Raw genomic sequence first — 22,015 nt, forward strand, 5'->3', positions numbered from 1 at the left:
GAAAATGTTTTAAAATTGACCGTGGTATTGGCTGCACAACTCTACAAAATATACTAAATACCTCCTGAATTGTACACTTTATACAGGTAAATGGCTAAGTGTGTGAATTACACCTCAATAAAGTAGTTACTAAAATTACTGATGGTAATATTAATAGCTAAGTGGATCCTGTTAGAATTTAAAAGGTTAAACTAATTATTCTTTATATTAATATCTTTGTCGGCCCTGTCTAGTATATGGTGTATTTTTCTTGGTAATGATCAAGATGTACCAACTTCTCTGTCATCTCAGTAATGGTAAAAACACACATTTATTTGCTCAACAAATTCACTAATTTATCTATTACATATCTAAATGGCTTGAAACTATATGAGACACCAAGAAATGCAAGCCAGTAAGACTTACTCCACAAGCTAAGAAACTAGTAGATGAATTTAACAAGTAATGGTAAATATGGGTTGAACAATGACAAATATCCAGATGAAAAGTATCTTGAAATGTGACACAGAAAACAAACCCTCTTGGAGTTTAGCAGCAGGAGTGCTGCCTCAACCAGGATGGACCCTAATGATCAATGTCTTTGGAGACCTCTCTGTTCTAATCTAGCCATTACCAAACACTGATGCTGCATACCCTTTCCCTGGACTCGCTTCCACTTCTGTAAAATGACGTGGGTAGACTATGTAATATAAAGTTCCTTCTATCTCCAAAGTTCTATTTGTTTGTTTATTTTTGAGAGAGAGAGAGCAAGGAGGAGAGGGGCAGAGAGAGAAGGAGACACAGAATCCAAAGCAGGCTCCAGGCTCTGAGCTGTCAGCACAAAGCCTGACGTTGGGCTCAAACTTACAAACCGCGAGATCATGACCTGAGCCAAAGCTGGACGCTTGACCGACTGAGCCACCCAGCGCCCCTATCTCCAAAGTTCTAATATCGACGTTTAGACTTCAGTTTAGTCCAGTCATAAAAATTAACTCTTTTGTTTCCACTGGATACACGGCCAAGTTAAATTGTCAGAGGAAAATGGCAAAATGATGGAAAATAAATACAAGTAAAATGTACATTTATTTAACTGGTTAGTCATATTTACATTTTATATACCCTATAAGGAAGGTTTAGTCCCTAGGGCATGACTACCTTCAATACTTTTCAGTGTACTGTGAGCTTATTGCCATATGAAATGTGTTCTCTCAATCTTTACTTCTGTGAAATGTACATAGTACAATTCTTAATTTAAAAAAAAATCAGTAGTCCTGAAATTCACTTCTTTGAGTCAAATAATAAGTGCTTGTGTTGACCTTGGTAAGAGATGAAATTTTTAAAAAACACATTTTGGTCACAACTGGTTTTAAAAACAAAGAATATAAGTATTGCCTAATTTTACAAAAAAAAAAAAACATCACTGAAACATTCTGCAGTGCTTTTTAGATAAAAAGAAAAATTATTATCAAAAGGATAAAAAATTATTCTGTTACAATAAAGCATTTTAGCATCTTTCACGTTATTCAGGTACTTAAAAACATTGTTTATTAACACACTATTTTTAAAATTTCTTTATACAAACTAGGAAATTTCGAAAAAAATTAGACTAAGTCAGTTAAACTCAAGACTTAAGTTTGTTAAGAGTGACTGAATTTCAAAGAATATAGCTAGTTTTACATTTTAGTTTCAAAGTTTTATGAACCTGTAGGTGTAACTTCAGTTGACTGAAGCCCTACCAAGGGTATTCAGTGCATGTACTCAATTTTTGTAAGGGAAACTGTTGCATTCATATTTACTGACTGTCTACCATGCTAAACACCAGGAATACAAATGGATAAAACACAATCCCTGCCGCAGGAGAAACTGATAATTTCATGTTAACCTCCACATATTAAGTTAGGAGGTAATAGAGATTTAATAGAGGAGGACATGTAATTCAACATGAGGTCACCAGAGTAAGGTTTACTGGAGGCAGTGGTGCTGAAGCTTGAAGGATATGTAGGGGTCAAACAGTCGGTGGCTGAATTAAAGGCAGAGGTGGGTGATAGGCAGCATGGAGTGTGGGTACACGGCCACTGCAAAGAGAAGGAAGGACATTCCCAAAACAAGGAAGCAAAGACTTGCAGATGAGAAACAGCATGGTTGCTGCTATATGGAGAACTACAAGCAATTTGGGGCAACAGCAACAGCAGCACAGGATGATGAGGCTGAGGAAGCCTCATCTGATGACCATGGAGTGGTCTATATATATACCATGCCACTGAAACTGTGTGATTTTTGTTTGTGAACGAACACCTGTCAGAGTAATATGTCACCAAAGAGGACATACCCAGGATTCATCTGCACATATATCTTCCCAAATACCTCCACCAAGAGTTTATATAAGTTATTACAACAACAAATATTACTAGCTAGAAATTGCTTAAAATTCTTCCCATGAGTTAAACCATTCGTAAATCAAAGTTTCCTCTGGAAAGTGTAGACTAGAAACCGGATGGGTCATCTAGTCCCCACCCCTCTGTGTGACCTTATTTTTTAAAAACTTTATTACCTTCAGATGAACCTTGCACACTTCACTTTACTACAGACCTCACCATTTCTTCCACACTACAAGTGTCACACATTTACATAGCCTGTTTGACCTCTGCCTCTGTACACATCTTGATCTTGTCCCTTACTTCTCTAATAAGAGGGAAAATGGGAAGCCAAATTCAAAGAACATTTTCCTCTAAGTCCTAGAACAGCACTATCCATATCACATACCTCCCTTCCAACAGAATCTCCACTATGGTCTTTTAAAAACAGAAATGAAACAATAAAAGAAAATTTAAAAGCCCTCTACAGGGAAGAGATCATAGTTAATCTAGGATCAATCTGTCCCATTGTGAATAACCACACCTCTAACTCCAGCTAGTAATTTTGAAAATAGAAGCTCACAATCACTGGAATGGACTGGTAAACATTCTTTCCCATTAATGACACTGGTAGGGGGAAGAAGGAGAAGAGACTAATCCCTGATGGAGGTGAATTAGTAATGTCTTTGTCTCATATGAATAGTATTTTTCTTCTTACAAATAACCTGTATTAAGTGTTAACACCTTGAAAAAATGCTTCAGCAAATTTCCACATTTTCTTCAAAATATTTTAGAAGACGTTAGAAGAGAATAAGGATTAGTTTTTGAAAAACGCAAAGTAAAAATTTAAGTATACTTATTTAGAAAGCTAATAAAGTAAACACTTTGGGTCACTAAACTCTATTTTTTTATTGCCTGTTATTCAAAAATACATACATTGTTTCTCACTTCCCAGAGAATGTAAATTGTATCTAATACTGAATTACTATAGCACCTCTTATAAAATGATACCTGTTCACAATGAAGGTAAAGGAAATTCTGACATTTCTAAATTGTTAAGTTACAATCTTTCATAATCTGTCTTAGTTAATTTTTAAAAAACCTACTCTAAATTTTGAGGTTCCATGGTGGAAAAATAACAATTATGTCATTTTTAACTGTTACTATAAGGGAAATCCTACAACTTAAATTTTCATCTATAATTATATTCATGATAAAGCACTTCTTGTGAACGCAAGTCCCAGTTTTACACACAAAATCTTAAAAAAAATTTTTTTTAATATTTTTATTTATTTTTGAGACAGAGACAGAGCATGAGCAGGGGAAGGGCAGAGAGAGTGGGAGACAGAATCTGAAGCAGGCTCCAGGCTCTGAGCTGCCAGCACAGAGCCCGACACGGGGCTCGAACTCATGGAACTGCGAGATCATGACCTGAGCTGAAGTCAGATAGATACTTAACCGACTGAGCCACCCAGGTGCCCCATACACACAAAATCTTATCCAAACAAGAGTCAGCCACAGAAATTATATCTATTTTAGTTCCCAACTAAAATCTTGTAAATTTTGCCTACTATCCATAAAAGGGGGAGACAGAAGGCACAGCTGTGGAGAGTATAGAACCCCAGAACTCAAAACTTTTTTCTTGTTTCTATCATCTTTCAAGTAAGTACAAACTGTATTTGATTCAAGATAAAGCACTTCTTAACAATTCTAACATATAAGTAAAACTGTGTGTAACATTTCCAATGAAATTTAGTTTTTGAAACTGTACAAAAATCCCTCATCAGTTTTAAGATAGTAGCTTTCTGAAACTCTGATAATGGATGAATTAATCTATTAAATAGGAATGAAATGAACCCACCCAGATTCCATAAATTTGAGTAAAATTATAGTTATACTGATTTAAAGCAAAATCAATGTACTAAAGAGTGATGTTTCTGCATACATCCTTTAATGAGTATCTGTTGGAAACACACAAAGTGGCAGAAAAATCTCTTTAACAGAAGATACATGCAGTACCCCCAAAATGTAGAAGTTCTAGCAGCACCATAAGAATATATTATTGAAACATTAAAAGAATGTAAATATAATCAGTGCTTAAAAGAACCTTTTTTCCATTAAGATAACCAAAACGTTATTAAAATTCGTCACTACGAAAACAGTTTCACGAACTACTAATGCATGTGTATGTCTGTTCTGGACTCTCAGAAATAATGGTAACAGCACTTATTTATCAACATATTCCTGTATATTTGGGAGCATAAATTTACAATGAACAAAATAAAAAGTTTTAGTTTTCAGTATTACGTTGTAACACCAGGACACTAATAAAATTAACTATTTCCAAGAGAATTTTAAACAGCTTTAAATCTTAAAAAAACAAATCCTATATTTTCTTCTTCTTAAGTGCTAACAAGTAATTTCAGAATTCTATACAGTCAATGTTATGAAGAAACAATAACTCCCTGGAAGGAGAAAACAAAACCTTCACCCAACTGTATATGCTGGTCTATTAGCATATAGCTCTTCATTTAGTATATAGCTAATCCGAGACTAAGGTCTCAAAGGATGCCCTGAACACTTCAGTTGGTCAGTGTATACCTGCTCAGTCCCAAAATGATTTTTATCATTTAGGTTAAAAAATATTTTAAGAAAATATAGCAAGTTAGATAAAATGTAATGCTATTTCCTCAAAGAAATTAGTGAATATTTTCATCCTCACAAGCTCCCTTGTTTACACACCCTAAACTTTAAAAAAGCGTTTAAATAAATACATTATAAATTTACTAATTTATTGAAACTTACTCAGTGAGAATGTTTTTGCATAGCTTATGGCAAGGGCATAAAACAGTACTTTAGCACTTGACTAAGGAGTATTTAACAGCCCATACATTTCAAAATTTAGTTCAGCAGTATAATTACAAATCAAAGAGTAAATAATTCAAGGTAACCTGACAATGCCACTGAATTAGAGAATATAAAAAACTGTACTACCCTCGTAAATAAGTTTTTAAAAAGCTAAAAAGTAGTTTAAAAAGTATTTGTGGATGAAATTATGTCTGAGATTTGTTTTAAAAATAATACAAAAGTGGAAGAGTGTGCAGGGATAGAAATGAATTGAGATTAGCCATTTTTTCATAATTCTTGAAGCTGGGTGATGCACTAATGGGAGTTCATTACAGTATTCTTTCATATATATACGAAAAATTGTATAAGTTTAAAGAGGAACAAAAAAAATCTTGCTTATATCTTTAAAGCTAGTACTTTTTAAAAAGTACATAAAACTTACAGAGAGTAAAGAGCCAACTGTAGCAACATTACTAAAATTTTCAGGACCAAATGAAAATCAGGGCTTTCTTTTGGTATGTTAATTAATTCATGAGATTTAGGCATACAGTTTGAATTTTATTTTTTTTTTATTTTTTTTGTTTTTTAATTTTTTTTTTTTTTCAACGTTTATCTATTTTGGGGACAGAGACAGAGCATGAACGGGGGAGGGTCAGAGAGAGAGGGAGACACAGAATCAGAAACAGGCTCCAGGCTCTGAGCCATCAGCCCAGAGCCCGACGCGGGGCTCGAACTCACGGACCGCGAGATCGTGACCTGGCTGAAGTCGGACGCCCAACCGACCGCGCCACCCAGGCGCCCCTTTTTTTATTTTTTTTAATTTTTTTTTTCAACGTTTATTTATTTTTGGGACAGAGAGAGACAGAGCATGAACGGGCGAGGGGCAGAGAGAGAGGGAGACACAGAATCTGAAACAGGCTCCAGGCTCTGAGCCATCAGCCCAGAGCCCGACGCGGGGCTCGAACTCACGGACCGCGAGATCGTGACCTGGCTGAAGTCGGACGCTTAACCGACTGCGCCACCCAGGCGCCCCCATACAGTTTGAATTTTAAGAGCACAAATTGTCTTGCTACGTGCTATTACACCATCAACTCTTAATTAACTTGAATAACTAGATCACTGTTCCCCATATCCTTCCTTTACAAAGGACAACACAGAGACATTCGAGTGTTTTGCTCCTTATGTAGCAGTAAGACGGGAGAACAGAGAAATGCTGGCAAAATATTTTTTGTTCATTCTTTTCTCTTGAAATAAGGAAAAAAGGCAAATAGCCTAAATAAGCCTTAAAAACATAGACTTTAATTGTCTTCCTTTGCCACGGGAAAAAAAAGTGTTTCAAGTGTAAACACAAGTCTCAGATTTAAGTGAAGATTACTTTAATATTCTTTGTGTTTCTAATTCATGAAACACTGATCCTATGTCTACAGAGTTCTCCTAGGACAGGAAGTTATTAACTTCCTGACAACAATGTGCATGTTATGGGAATGGAGCTAAAATACACTATTAACCGGCTGTACCTACTGGGGTCAAAAGGTGATCTGTACTACTACTAAAGTTTTTACTACTGAACAATGTGACCTAGCACAACTCACCTAACCTCTGTGATTTAGTCTCTTCATGTGTCAAAGGTACACATTTTCAAACTTGGACGTTTTACACCATGATCCAGAACACACACATAAATCTGTATATGACTAAAATAAAGTTTCTACTTTTAACGTGAATTTTACTCTGATGTTTCCTATTTTATTATGTTTCATTTCTCAGAATGCCATGAATAACCTAAATTGATTTCAAACTACCAGTTTGGAAGATCTTGGTTTATACCATCTTTAAGGTCTCTTCTGTTATTTTGGGATTCTAACATTGGCTATAAAACATTTAGTCTTCTATTTCAGGTAGAAATCAAACCAGTTCAGAAAATAATCTTCAAAAATCTTACAAACTAAAGAATATTTAAAATACTCTAACAGGAGAACTATAAGATTGTGTTAATACCTTTAACATAATTAAAAGCTTAAAATGACCTGTTAAATTCTTTTCAGAACTCAAAATATCTCCATGGCTAATCTATAGATTCTACCAAAGAAGCTGTATCTTCAAATCAAAGTAAGTCCTATTAGACTCCCAGGAACAGAGAAAATCAATAGATGAATAATTCTAGTTAGTAAATTCAAGTACAAAGGATTAGTAAAACAAATATTCTGAGAATTTGGGGTGTATAAAGTAAAGCAGAAACAGTTTTTACAAATGTTAAATATAAAAGTTATTTCCAAAGCTACAGTATTCAATGCACATGGCTCATTTAAGTGTTAGCCAAAGAAATCAAGTTTGTAATTATATGCAGTGCATTTAAGTCTTTGAAATGGGTCTGCTAAATTTAATAGGAATAAAATTTTTCCTTCCCTTGGCATTTTTTTAAATCTACATACTAATCACATTGCTCTTTAATTCTAATTGTATATTCAAAAAAAGTGTGTACTTTATAAATCAATGTGAAAATGCAGTCTTCAGGGAACTCACAAATTTTCATGTGTTCAGTAATGTTTGTAACAACAGAAAAGAGAATATGCTTACACTGCAATAGTTAAAGCATGATCTCCATGATAATTCTAAGATATGTCTACTGTTTTATGCAAAATTACTGCATTTTTAGGAACAAAATTAGAATACCTCAAAATCAAATAGTTTTCCTCACACATTCTTAAAAAAAACCTGTAACTAATTTCTTCTTCCTCAATCTGACCATGAGGTCTCTCAATGTTTGTCTCTGATATGTATAATCTATGCTGCCTCTAACAGTTAACAAATTCAATCGAAATTAGAATTCTCATGGAAGAGTTTGGATGATATCACTTCACAATTTTTCTGAATATGCTAAAGAATTTGATTTTTTAAGAAGTGGTCTTGAAAAGAAAATAGTTTTCCTATGTTGTGCATCTCTTAACTTCATTTAAAATTACCTAGTCAAAAGTTTCCAAAGGATGAAAATTAATTTTAAGACAGTGACTAATAGGTTTTTGTTTACATTTGCAAGGCTACAGTTCCACAGACCTCCCTACATCCTAAAAATACCACAGAATAGCAAATAATTAATGTAACTGGTTTAGAACACATTTAAGATACATTGTATCTTTTTTAAGTACCAAATTCTTTTAAAATTCAGAAGTATGTGAAGATTTATCTTCTGTTAGTTGATATGCAAAATCTAAATCTGACATTAACACTAATAGAAGTGACAATAACTTGTTTCCTTCTGTGAAATCCTATGGTGAGATCACCTCTAAGAGTACGGTAAAGCTTAATTTCAGAGTAGGAAGCCTGTTTTTTTAAAAAAATGTATAACCCTCAAGAACACAGATGAAAGTGGAAACCAGGTTAACAAAGAGGCCTTTTATGGCTGTGTTAAAAAAAAAAAAAAAAAAAAAAAAAAGAGTAGAAGAGATTTATAATAAGATATTGTTTCACTGAAAAGTGATTTGTGCTGCAATTAACTAGGTAGCCCTTTTTCTACAAAGGAAATGTTCATTCCAGTCCATCTAGCCATCCATAAACTATAAATTATAAAAACCTTTCTGAGGTTAACAGAAAAAGTAAAAAAAAAAAAAAAAAAAAAAGACTGACCTGGAATTTTCACTCAGGGTAGTAACTTTGCAAGATTTATCTAAAACCAAGTTAAGTTTCCATATTTACACATTTTACTTAATCATGATGGTTGAATTGAATCTGTACCTATGTGAAAATGGCAATGCATTCTGAGTTGGTTCAGCCCTTGGTTCTGAGTTCTGTGTCACGTCAGGTGCTCTTTCATCATCTGTTCCATTGATACTTTCTGGTGTTAAAGGAGACTGAAGATCCCCGCCTGCTGATTCCTTTAAAAAAAGGGAGGTAGGGGATAAAAGTGTTACGCTTTTGTTAAAATACACAAGATTATCTTCAAGTTAAGAGTGACTCTGATGTATGTTTACTTACAAACCATATTTCCATTGAAATATGAGTCAAAGATTTAAAAAAGGAAATTTAAAGGAGAAATAATTTTTTAAAGCAAAGCAACTCATAAAACTATCTGAAACAATACAATTTAGAAATGTAAAGATAACACAATTTAGAAATGTAGTTTCAAAGAATTGAAAAGCTTTTGGGTTTATATAAGCAATTAATTGGTTAGAAGAAAAGATATTCAAAGAATTACTGAAGAAAAAGAAGATAGCACAAAAATGGAAGAAAATGTGATTTTACTTGGGGAAGTAGGAAGGCAAAGGGAAGAAAGAAATCAAGTTTTAATTTTTTTATCTGCCCTACTTTTCAGTTCCAGAGTTATCCACAAAAGCAGCCAGAAATCTCTCTGTAACATATACAAAGTGAGTTTATTTCAGCTTTTCTTGCCTGTTACTCATAATGGAATTATTTTTCTTCACAAAATTTTCTGTCTTATTTCTACTTTTAATTAAGATTTGTCTATCAAGGCAAACTTAATTTATTCTTCTGGAAAACAAGTGGACTTTAAAATGCAGCTCAAACTGACACTGATTATTGTCACTGCATCATAAGATTATCTAAATTTGGTATTAGTAGAGATCAGAACGAGGGCTCATTGGACAAACCTGTTAACCAGGGGCAATCTTAGCATGGGATCATTAAAGTGCACCTTTGTGGACCCCTTGGGATCTCTGGGCACTGAAAGTTTACAACTGAAATATTAGGCTATGCTAGTGAAGAAAATGAAAACATCAGTGTCCAAGAGGAGAGTGGGTAGGTATGGTCACCATCTGCCAACTTGAAAGAATACAGGTTTTCTTCAAATAAAAACAAGACAGGCACCTGAGCTGGTTTAGTTCCTAGAGCATATGACTCCTGATCTCTACTGGACTGGAATCTCTACTCTAGAGTTTACTTTAAAAACAAAAACAAAAACAAAACAAAACAAAAAAAAAAAAACCAACCAACAAGAAAAATATGTGTAATACAGGAAAATGCTTAGAATTAGAAAAATATGTAAATATAAGGAAATATCTAGATTATATACTAGATTTATATACTTTACCTAAAAATATTGTACATGGAGAAATGTTAGGAATATAGAAAATATTACTGTGGTGAGGGTAACTTTCTTTTGTGGGTTTCTGGTTTTAAATTGCATGTATTTTATTTCATATGTAAATATTTTAACTCATTATACCATAATGCTATTAATTATACAAGCTTCTTAAAGGTCAAAAGGCTACTTTCTTGATTCCACCTTATCACTTCACTATTTTTCAATTATTAATGGAATTTCCATATTGACCTTTAATTTCATTCTCCTAAATCCTCTTTGCTTCTAGTAATTGATGGTCAGTCCAAGAATAAGGTTTACAGTATAATGTTACAACATAAAACCATATCCAAGGTGGTTACTTCTAGGTCAGTTATGGATCACGTGAATCAGCCAGAAAAAGTTTAAGCAGCAAGAAGAAATTAACCAGAGCTATTTCTCTCCAAGAAAGACCAAACCAAACTAAAATAATCAAGGTGGACTGTCCAATCAGCTAAACAGTAAGTTGATTCAGTGGAAATGAGAACAAAATAAGTTACGTTGTTAACCTGAAAGGGCATAACCAGCATTAGCAACTAAGGAGTCACCTAGAGATTTGCTAGAATTGACTGATATGAGTGTGAGGAACAAAAGTAGATCAGGATTAAAAGAGAGAGAAGAAAGAGGGACAACTAAGAGGGACAGTTGTTTGATTTCTGGTTCTCACTGCCTTCCGGGGAAAATGAGTGTTTGGGTGCATGGGTCTTGGGGGGATTAGGAAAGCTGATGTTACTGAAGTAGAAAAACCATTTCAGAGGCAGGAGAAAAAGGAAGAAGGAAGGAGAGGAAGAAAGCGATCGAGGCTAAGACAATTCCAGTATCGCAATTCAACAAGCTTTTCATTAGAAAACTTGAATATTAGCTATATTTAATGAAAGGTAGATTTAGTTACCCTAGACATTATATCTAAAGTGAAAACAAAAAGCCCAGAGCATGTTTTTTTTTTTTTTTAAAGCAGGTTAAAAATTCATAAAATCCTAAGAAAGAGTTCCAACAGTGCATTGGAGCATAAAAGGAAAATGAGATTCCTTTGACTTTTAACTGCCCCACAGGTAGTGAAAAGTATTCTGTGAAACTTTCCAGGAATTTCATATATGCTGAAAATAGCACAGCTGTTAACATATTCCAAACATCTAGTTCTTTTTTAATCTAAATTTTGTGTAATTTTTAAAAATGTTTATTTATTTTGAGAGAAAAAGAGAGAGAGAGAGAGAGAGAGAAATCAGGGAAGGGGCAGAGAGAGAGAGAAAGGAAGAGAATTCCAAGCAGGCTCCATGCTGTCAGTGCAGAGCCCAATGCAGGCTCAATCTCACGCCTGTGAGATCTCGACCTGAGCCAAAATCAATAGTCAGGTGCTCAACCCACTGGGCCACTCAGGTGTCCCTAAAGGTGTACCTTCCATAAAGTCAAAATTTTCTATCTTTAATTCAAATATTAAAATAAAAAACTTGGAGATGTATTTATTTGACTAGAAACTTTTCAAAGAAAAAAAGGGTAATTTGTCTTTAAAAAGACATTCCATTTTTTGTTTCTACAATGCTGTTAATTCTTTTTTTTTTTTTTTTTTTTAGTTTACTTATTTTGAGAGAGAGAGAGTGAGCAAAGTGGGGAGGGGGCAGAGAGAGAGAGGGAAAGAGAGAATCCCAAGCAAGCTCTGCACTGTCAGCACAGAGCCTAATGTGGGGCTTGAATCCACGAAGTGAGATCATGACCTGAGCTGAAGTCAGATGCCTAAAACTGACTGAGACACCCAGGTGCCCCTAGAAAGACATTCTTAAGCTAATATGGCCATTTTAAGGAAAAAATTATCACACAATACCTTCTTTGATATACGTACGTACGTATATACATACACCAAAGGTGATAAAAGAAATGAAAAATGTAAAACATAAAATACGAAAACGTAAAACATGAAAAACAAATGCCCTGGGCCCTGTCACCAGGCCTTAGGGTAGTATCACCAACATCCTCTCTGGTGTCTGTGCTGCAGTAGGAGGGTGGGCCGGAAGGATGTGATGGCACTGCCCTTCCCCACTAGACTAAATACCACTAACATCTTCCCTTTAATTCCAATAAAGACTAAATGAAAATTCCTGTTACAGTTTCATCCTTTCTGACTTAAGTAAAACAGAGCCTCTTCTCTTAATCATTTAACAAATATTCAAAGAAGACTTATTCTATTTCCTGTCGCTTGTATTTAAATGAAGATGAGAATACTCTTTTCTGGGCAGAGGCTCAGACAGGAAAAACTGAGGGACAACCTTAGGATTTTGAGTTCCCATGGCTGTGGATACGGAAGAAAATGCTAGGGAAGAGACACAGAAGGGCAAAAAGATATATAAAGGAAGATAAGGTTAAGATAAATGTCTACTATCACAAAGCATTCCCTTTACCTGGTCACCATCTCTGAAATCCCACTTTCTGACAACCACAGAGTCTCTTTGTACCCTGGTTCTAGATTAACTCATGTTCTTCCTTCCCTATGTGAAGTGTACGGACTGATGCACAGTGCTACTGGGTTAATCTCTATTCTGCATATTCTTGTACCTACCAGCTGCATTAAATGATAACCAAGAATCAGCTGTATCTGTCCCAAACATGTTTATGCCAATTGTATTCATATCATTATATAGTTCAATTACATATTATACAAATTAAGAAAATCTGAATGCAAACCTAGAGTGGTTATTTTGATGAAAATCAAACTACATGCTTTGAAATGACTAAAAGGTAAATGACTAGAAAATAAAATCCACTATTGAAGTCGCTGTATATAATAAACGATTACATAACATACATTATATGCTACCCATATAGTATCAGAAAAATGACATAAAAATCTATCATACTCAGATTTCTTTGCAAGTGACAAGAGTCAGCTCTACTTAAAGGAAAACAGGAAATTGCTGACAATTAATGAACATGGTTTGTGTCAGAAAGAACATGGAATTCCAATCAAGATTCATATTCAAAGAGAACACTTGACCTTTAAATAAAAATATTGGCAAATACATAAAACACAGTATTACTGAATTTTATTTTACAAATTTTTAAAGATTTTTTTAAAACTTCATCATCGAAACTGACTTTTTTCACTAACTTATCAACTACTAATGTTGATTCCAACAGGTAATAGGTGCTGTACAACGTCCTATCCTCTCAACCTAACCTGCTCTTTAACCTGGTATCTTTTGGCCCTCTGCAATTATCCTACTTTGTGAGGTGCAATCTCTCTACACTCAGCCTAAACCAGAATGCCAATCACCTTAATGATATTCTCACTAGCATCATCCCAATTTGGGGGATTCCTTTACCTTCCACAATAACTATCTTGCCAATTTCCAATTTCTCATCAACTGAACCATCATTCTCTATTCTTACGTGCCCAAGCTATCAAGTTTTGAGAGAAAATACTGTTAGGTATGCTGATTAGTGTCATGAAAATAATCCTGAGCTCTGACTTCAATTATGCTCTTGAAATACTGAATAAGCTTTAATTTTACTTACTACTCCCACTGGACTCTTCTTTTTTACTTTACCTAACAGCTGTTCCAAATCTGTGTTCAAGCCTCCTCTCTCTTCAAGCTGTCCTTCCTCTCAGTGAATGACCCAACTCTTCCATCCAGAGAAAATAGAAATAAACTGGCATGGGTTTCCTCGGTCTTCCTCCTACCTGTATCTGAATTCATTTTTATCCTTCCCTCCTGTCTCAGATGAAGAAGTGGCTCATTTGTCTCTAACCTCCTCGCTTACATTACCTTCCCCTGCACAATGCTCCATCAATGATCCATTCTTTCTATTCTTCTCTTTGTCCTTTACTGACTCCTTCCTTACATTTAAAAACATATTCAAATCACTCCCACACATACATAAAAGAAATATTCTTAGCTTCACATCCTCCAGAGATTATCATGTTGACTCTAATTCTCCTCATAGAAAAGAAACAAGTATTTGTGACCTTATTCTCACTATCAAACATTTCCATCTCAAGAATACCTTAAAATCACCAATTCTACTTCCTTTAATTCTAGAAACTACTTCGCATTGTCCTTTCTTCACTAACAGTCCACCTGTAATTACCAATGAACTCCAGTTAGGTTTAAAGTACTCTTAAGTTTCATCCTACTAGAACCCCCCTCTGACACTGCCAAATCATCGCCTCCAACTGAAAATGCTCTTCTCTTGACTTCTGTGCTAACATTTCCTGCTGGCTCATTTCCTACCACTTTTCAGTGTCTTTCCCTGTATCTTCCTCAATTTAAGTGACAATCTTCAAATGACAATTTGTGACCCTGTCTTCCCCTATCTTTGCATTCTACTTTCTTTCTGGATGATGTCATTCTCTCCTATAGCTTTAACTATACTCACTTGTTGATGACTCTTGAGACTTCGCTCCAATTCAAAATATCTAACTACATACAGGACACATCCCCTGATGCTCAATTAGGATACAAATTCAGTATGTGAAGTGGAAATCTTCTGAAGTTCATGCTACAAAACAACAATAGAAGTTTCAAAAACATCCAGCTCCTGTTTTATCAGCCTCCCTCACCATTCCTTCAACTGCTGTATTTCCTCCAAGTTGGGTCAATTTCACCATTGTCATATCTATTTCCTCCTCTCTATTCTCACTGCAAACACCTAGGAGGTAAACCCAATAGAGAAATGGATAAATACTCCACTGAGGCAAATAACAGGATTAGAGACTCTTAAGTCCACTGTCCTTACTTTGGACAGCAAACCATAATATCCAGAGAATTCTAGTGAACCTTTCCTGAGATTGTTTTGAGCTATTTGGCTCAGTAAAACCACTTTTGTTATGTGATAGTAAGAAATTATCACATTAATTTATAGGCATTCGCTAATTCCAATGGTATATTTGTATGCTAGATATGTAACTAATACAGTTCATAGTAGTAACACTTGGCTAATACAGACCACCTTTCAAAAAAAATCCATGTATAGCAAGTAACATCCTTTTTTAAGAAAATCTGAAGTATTTGAGATTTATTATACTTGAAGTGTCCAAAGAGATCATATAATTCAAACCTCTGACCTTACAGATTTAAGAACTACTACCCAGGCAGGTCAAGTGACTTGTAGAAAATCAAATAGCTAGTCACAGAGATACTAACAATCAGTTACAAAAAAACAGTGCCTCATTTGAGTAAATACAATTTACCAATAAAATGAACATTAAAAAATTATGGTATTTATAACAAAGCTAAAGAAACTTTGTTCCTTCTTTAAATATACATATACAGACATATTCTACTTTTTCTATAAAGTGAATTTTTAAAAATCTGAGGAAAAAAGCTAGTCTAAATATAGATTAAGAGGCTACAACAAATCTAATACTATACAACCTGACAATTTATATGGGGAGGGGGGAACCTAACTTTTGTTTGACTACAAACAACTAATGCATTAATATTTCACTCCATTTAAAAGTCTTAGTGAACTGTCAGCTAAAACTTATTTTTTTCTAAACTCCAGTGAAGAAAAAATTGCATTATTTTGATTATGTAGCCCCTTTTAAAGCCAATCATCCCTCTTGATTTTATGTCAAGATTATTAAAAGATTCCCATGGAAACACAAGAAGAGAAGATCTCCAAAAGAGGAGAAGTTCTAAATTAATGTCTGTTATTTAAAGAAGGACATGAAACAGACTAACAACAAATACATGATTCAACTTATTCCTGGAGTTGTTTTCCTGATAAAGACAACATAAAGACTATCTGACATGACCACACATTCTATCAAGTGTACAAACTTAGCCCAAGAATTTAAGAATGGGGAAGCAGCTAACTCGGTTCTAAATGCCCGACTCTCTTCATTACATGCCCTTAGGGATGAGGAATAGTTTGTCTACAGCACTGCTTCTCAAAGTGTGGTCCCCAGATCACATCTCCTGGAATGCTGTCATCAGAAATGTAAATTCTCAGGCTCCATCTCAGCCGTACTAAATCAGACATGCCAGGAGTAGGACTCAGCATTTTGTGTTCTGATAAGTTTTCCAGGGTACTCTGATGCAGGCCACATCACCAATAACAGCTGTTAGCACTTAAGCACTTACTATATAATAAGCACTTTGTAATCCTCATTTAATTCTCACAACAACCCTCCAAGGAGATACTGTTTCTTTTTTTTCCATCAAGTTTTTAATTTTAATTCGAGTATAATTAACATACAGTATTATATTAGTTTTAGGAGATACTGTTATTCTCATTTTATATATTAAAAAAAATAACTTGCCTAAATTAAAAAAAAAAGACAAAACAAACAAACAAACAAAAAAAAACTAGTAAGGGCTGGAGCCCAGATTAAAAAAAAACAGGCTATAAAACCTACATTAGTGCCATTATCATTTGACATTGCCATTATCATATTTATCCTCTCCAACAATCCTGTAGTGTAAGTATGTAATTCTCATGTTACACATGTATGAACAGACCTAGGTGAAGCCATTTTCCCAATATCACATAGTGACAAAAAAAAAAAATTATGTACAAGTTTGTCTCACTTGAAAACCCATACTTTTCAAAAGCTATGACCAACTGAGTGACTACCACTATCAATTATTCCATTTAACTTCTTGATCCCCTTAATTCCTGAGTAGTAGTCTATTCTTCAGGCAGAGTGTTAATTTAGCAGGTTAGGTTAAATCAGGGAGAATCAAACTCTACTCTCCAGATGAGTATAATCAGAGTGGCCAGCAGTCATATATTTCAAAGTAAAACAGAGATATTAATGACATATGTAAGAGAATGTCACAAAAAGGAGGGGGAGGAAATGGAAATGAAAATAAGTATATTTTTTAAAAAATATTACTCTGCTTTGTACATCAAATTAGCAACCAGACTTCAAATGTTTTGAAAAGACAACTTAAGGTCAGTGTATTTTGGCTCTCAAATACTGATGAACTTAAGATCTTTTTTAGTCCTTCTATTTCATAGTATTTTCCATATATAAACATCTTGGATATACTCTTTTGATGAAAGTGAAGGCTTAAAGACATTCCTACCACCAAAGAGGGGCAGATATCTTACCAGCAACTTGCTCATGGCCAATTAAATAAAGACATGTTATGATCAGAGAAACAAGAACTAAGTACAACAGCCAAGTCTAATCAATTATAATTTTATTGGAGTCCTTTACTTATTCTCTAACTGCATGTGCTGTAATATCCTCTTACAATGCTAGAATCATTCACCTGAGGACCTGGAGTTCCCAACATGTATTGGTACTAAACTTTAAATAGGTTTTTATGAAAAGTATACTCTAACTCCTGTAGCACTTAGGGAAGAGAGATTCAACCCAAGTTTCAAAATGATCATTCATGTTATTCCAGGTCAATGCAAATGTTGAGGAGGTACAATGGAGCCTTGGCACACCTTTAATCTATGAGGAAATATGTACTTTAAGCATAGTTAACAGAGCTCTCTTTTTCTGTAAAAACAAAACAAAACAAAACAAAAACAAAAAAACCCACCGAACTCTTTATACCAGTAGGATTTATCAAAACCCAGTGGGGTGCCAGGTGTGAGGTGGAAGGTGAAGAGCAAAACAATTTCAAAAATGGCTAGTCACTAAATTCCCAGGCAACTCCGATTTACTTCCTCAAGTTTTATGTAAATCTGCTACTACTGACAATATTCCAGAGAAACATTTATAACATCTGATTTTTCCTTTTCATGTAAACTCCTGAGTATGCTTCAAAAACAACTGCTATAGACAAGAACCCAGCCCAAACCTGAACTCTACACTTAGGGCACAAATTTAAATAAAAATTTATTTTATTTTATTTATTTTTGAGGTGGGGGGAGGGACAGAGAGAGAGGGAGAGTGAATCCCAAGCAGGCTCCATGCTTTCAGCACAGAGCTGGACATGGGTCTGGCATTCACGAACTGTGAGATCAAAACCTGATCTAAAATCAAGAGGTGGACATTAGCTGGTTGAACCACCTAGGCATCCCTGAAAATGAATTTTAGAAAAGCCTATTAAAAAAGTTGAATCATACCATGTACATTAAAACCTCTATAAAAGTACTGAAATAGGAGTATTTAAGGAACTTAACTCGGAGATCTAATTAATTTCCAAATGAAGGAAGATTATGATGGGCAAGTCACAGTATTAAATCAATTGTTAAAGGAAAATTGTTTGGGTCTCAGTATTAAGTATAAAGATGTCCCAACTGTCAGATTTAATTACACTTAAAATCAAGGAAAACAGCCTAAAATCAAATAAAACAGATTTTTTTTTTTTTTAATTTTCTATGTATTTGACATCTTAAAAAAAAAAACCTTTCTGGCTAGCCAATTCTTAGAGCAAGGAGGTAAGATGGGGGCATGCCTTTGATATGCAAACTAACCAACGCAGAGCTATACCTCCTTCATCAGGCCCACACACCCAGGATGCAAAATTCCTCTGCCTTAATCATCCCAGAGCCAGATACCAGGCAACAGGGGAATACCCTATAAGTTTAGAGCCTACAGAAACTATTCAACAAGCCAAATAAACTGTCTACCCTGCCCTGCCATTCCCAAGGAAACTCCAATATAGCTCTAGCCTCAGCTTTTCCCATGCTCCTGCTTTCTGCCTCCTGACCACCCTGAGGCTTCCCTATGTGCCCCTCAGATGTATGCTATGCTGCCTTTTTCTAAGACCTGTGAGTACAATAAACTCATTTTCCTGGGCCTCTCCTGTGTCTCCTCTTGTGATTGACCATCACAGAACATAAAACATTAGGCCAATCTATGCTTTTTACACATGATTGTTTTAAAGTTATATGCACATCAAAAAATCTGAGTTATAATTATTAAACTCATTTCCTCCCCAGATTCTTGCAGACATTGGCACACAGCAAAAAACCACCTTTCTCCACTATTACAGATTAAGTGAAGGGCATATTCTATGTCCACTTTGGAAATTACCTTAAATTTGCCATTGTTTTCCCAAATGTAACCCTGGCATAAAGGATACCATCGGAAACGAGTAAGGCTCAAAAATAGGAATAGAAATTAAATACCCACCTGTGAAGGTGTACTGGTAAGTTCCATCTTTTCTTGTGATTTCTCCTTTGCTAGTCGAGCAGCTTCTTTAAATTCCTGAAACTTTTCTGCGAACTGAATGTATAAAGACTATATACATTAACCAAATAAAATAAAAACAGGTCTCACTGCCCACTTTTACCTTGGTTTTCTTTTAATTGCTGAATAACTGACTCTTAACATAAGCGACGTAGCCATCAAATCAATTATAGGTGTAATACGAAAATGAAGGGAAAAGAAATCTAATACCAAACACTTATCTGTACACTACAAACTCCTTGGACAAACTGCAGTCAAAGACATCATGATAACTAACTTAGAACTTGAGGTCAGCTAGTTTATCTACGTCTCTTCCTCAGTGTTCAGATACACTTTACTAAGACCAAGGTGCAGAGTATAGGATGGGAGTGGAATCAGTAAAGATTAGCATACTTTGTTTATCACAGGGAAAAAAATGAATCTTTTAGGTATTTACTCATAAACATCTCGGTATTTGGAGTGTGCTTTTAAATTTTACTGGAACATAAACTCTCATATTATGTGAGGCTTTTTATTTTCAACAATATAAATGGCAACATTTACTATTATCGCTAAATGGCATTACTAAAACTTCATTTCCGAAGATTCTTAAACAGCTAATGTACAACAGCAGAGAGGAATAACACGAACTCCACAAAGGTCTTTAAAATTGGTAACAACAACAACAAACTATGGTACATAAAATGCTAATTCCTACAAATCCATAGTAATCTAGAAATGTCAGAGCCACAAAGATTATCTATTACTGCTTTGGAAGTGGAAACCAGTCTACATTATTCTCAGAGTAAGTTAAGGCTACACAATAATCAAATTAAAAAGTCAAAAATCTCTATGCAACTTAAAGCACCAGCTAGAGCTGGTAATTAAAATATGAAATTATGGTTCCCTACTCAAACCCCATAAGCCAACCCTGATTTCATTTTGATATTGAAAAGGAAAACTTGGGAAGGAAAGGTCATTGTACTCTAACCTGCCTTGGACATTTGGAAGAAGGCTAAAATTTAAGTTTTCATTACAACTTTCCTTCTTACATTAAAGTTGTCACCTGTAACTTGTAGATCAGGGAACTGAATGTATATTACTACTCCTTTTTCAAGTAAGGAGGTATTCTGTTCAAGTAATCTGAACACAAAGCTAAAAAGGTCTCATTCACACTTGTGTAAATGGAATAAAAAGGAAACCATAATTAATTTCTCTCAATGTAATTTGAAGTAGAACACAGTTTTTCTTACACTCATCTAGCATTCCAACATAGTTAATGTTTAAAACTCTTTCAACTTCATAAAGGCTCACACTACTGTTAATTTTTATAGGTTTGCGTTTCCATGGTAACAAAATACAACTTAGTAAGCACTCTAACAATCCAAGCACAGTTGCAATTTTCCTCATATATCAACCCTAGGGACCAAACATTTCTCTCAATACTGCTACTCTCTCTTATTTTGAGAGATCCTTGTCTAGAATTGCCTTCAGACTTTCTAAAACCCTTATAATGCTTTGATTCATTTACGGTTTTTAATGATAAAATAAGCCAGAATAATTACATGCTTGCTTCATTTATGTAAAAGATTATAAACTCCTTGGGATCCCCTATAGTCTATAAAGCAGCAACAATGGTCTTTAAGGTAGCATGGAAAATAAATCATGATTTTGTCATCTCTGGACAAAAACATTATGAAGAGACTGATCACCAACTCTTGGAGCCAAGTCCAGTGAATAATTCCTGGAGCCAAGTCTAGTTTATTTAATGTAGATTCTCCCTCAAAATACTAGGAATCACTATCAGTAAGGTTGATATGATAGTTGTATATGTTACAGTAAGGTTGATATGATAGTAAGTATATGTTAACTTGAAAGAGGAAAAATTCTTGAAATATAAAAGCCATTCTCAGAAAAAAAAGATCAAATGAAAGGATACAGTATAACTGACAGAATTTAATAAGCTATTACTTTGCCACATTAGCTAGCTGCCCAGTAACCTCAAAGATGTGACAAAAACTTAATTTGCAGTCAAAATTACTTATGCCCAAAAATCATTTCATACAAGTTTATTTGAGAAATTAATCCACAATTTAGTTCCTGTCAAGAAATTTAGCAAGGGTAATATATCAACTTTTTTTGCTCTAGACTTTAATAGACAATTCCAAAAGGAAGTTCCAAAAAGGTTCTATCTGAGTAATGGCAAAATTATTAGAACAAATGTGTAATTTCCTAAGGGGATTATTTCCGGAGGGGCAATGCTCAGCTGGATACCTGTGTCCCTGCTATGTTGAAATACTTTGAATCTAGAATTCATACCTTTACCACAGTCCAAGAAATGTATTTAGAGAGTAAGATGGGTGTAACAGAAAACAAATCAGTAACACTTTTTCATTTTCATCATCCTACAGAGAATGGACTTATAATCATGAAGGCAAAAGTTAAAATAGCCTTAAAATTGGTCCCTAAACTGTAATTTATATTAAAGGTAATAAAAATATTTGAAAACAACCATGTTAAGTAATGTCTACAACCAAAAAAAATGGAAGCAAAGATTACTTCAATTATTGATCTAACTATACCCACGAGTCAATATTCACAAAAACGTAAGATTATTTTTAAAAAGAACTTATTTTTAAGCATCAGAATGATTTGTGTAATGAATAGCTTACAGTGTAAACATAAACAGTG

The 22,015-nt window shown here is 34.5% G+C and overlaps 1 protein-coding gene across 9 annotated transcripts in view; it reads right to left on the reverse strand.

Moving 5' to 3' along the window:
- The window catches only part of HOMER1 (homer scaffold protein 1), a 149,715-nt gene that overhangs the window by 67,995 nt on the left and 59,705 nt on the right, over nucleotides 1-22,015 (reverse strand). For all 9 annotated transcript variants that reach the window (XR_007150337.1, XR_007150335.1, XR_007150333.1 and 6 more), the window contains exons 4-5: nucleotides 19,289-19,381; nucleotides 8,913-9,052 (exon numbers count right to left, since the gene is read on the reverse strand). Coding sequence is in view for 5 of the 9 variants with exons in the window: in XM_047849832.1 (XP_047705788.1) it covers nucleotides 8,913-9,052; nucleotides 19,289-19,381 (233 nt within the window). In the remaining 4 variants the exon portion in view is untranslated. The remainder of the gene's footprint in view (nucleotides 1-8,912; nucleotides 9,053-19,288; nucleotides 19,382-22,015) is intronic.

The sequence above is a fragment of the Prionailurus viverrinus genome, chromosome A1, assembly GCF_022837055.1.
Source record: "Prionailurus viverrinus isolate Anna chromosome A1, UM_Priviv_1.0, whole genome shotgun sequence".
NCBI lineage: Eukaryota > Metazoa > Chordata > Mammalia > Carnivora > Felidae > Prionailurus > Prionailurus viverrinus.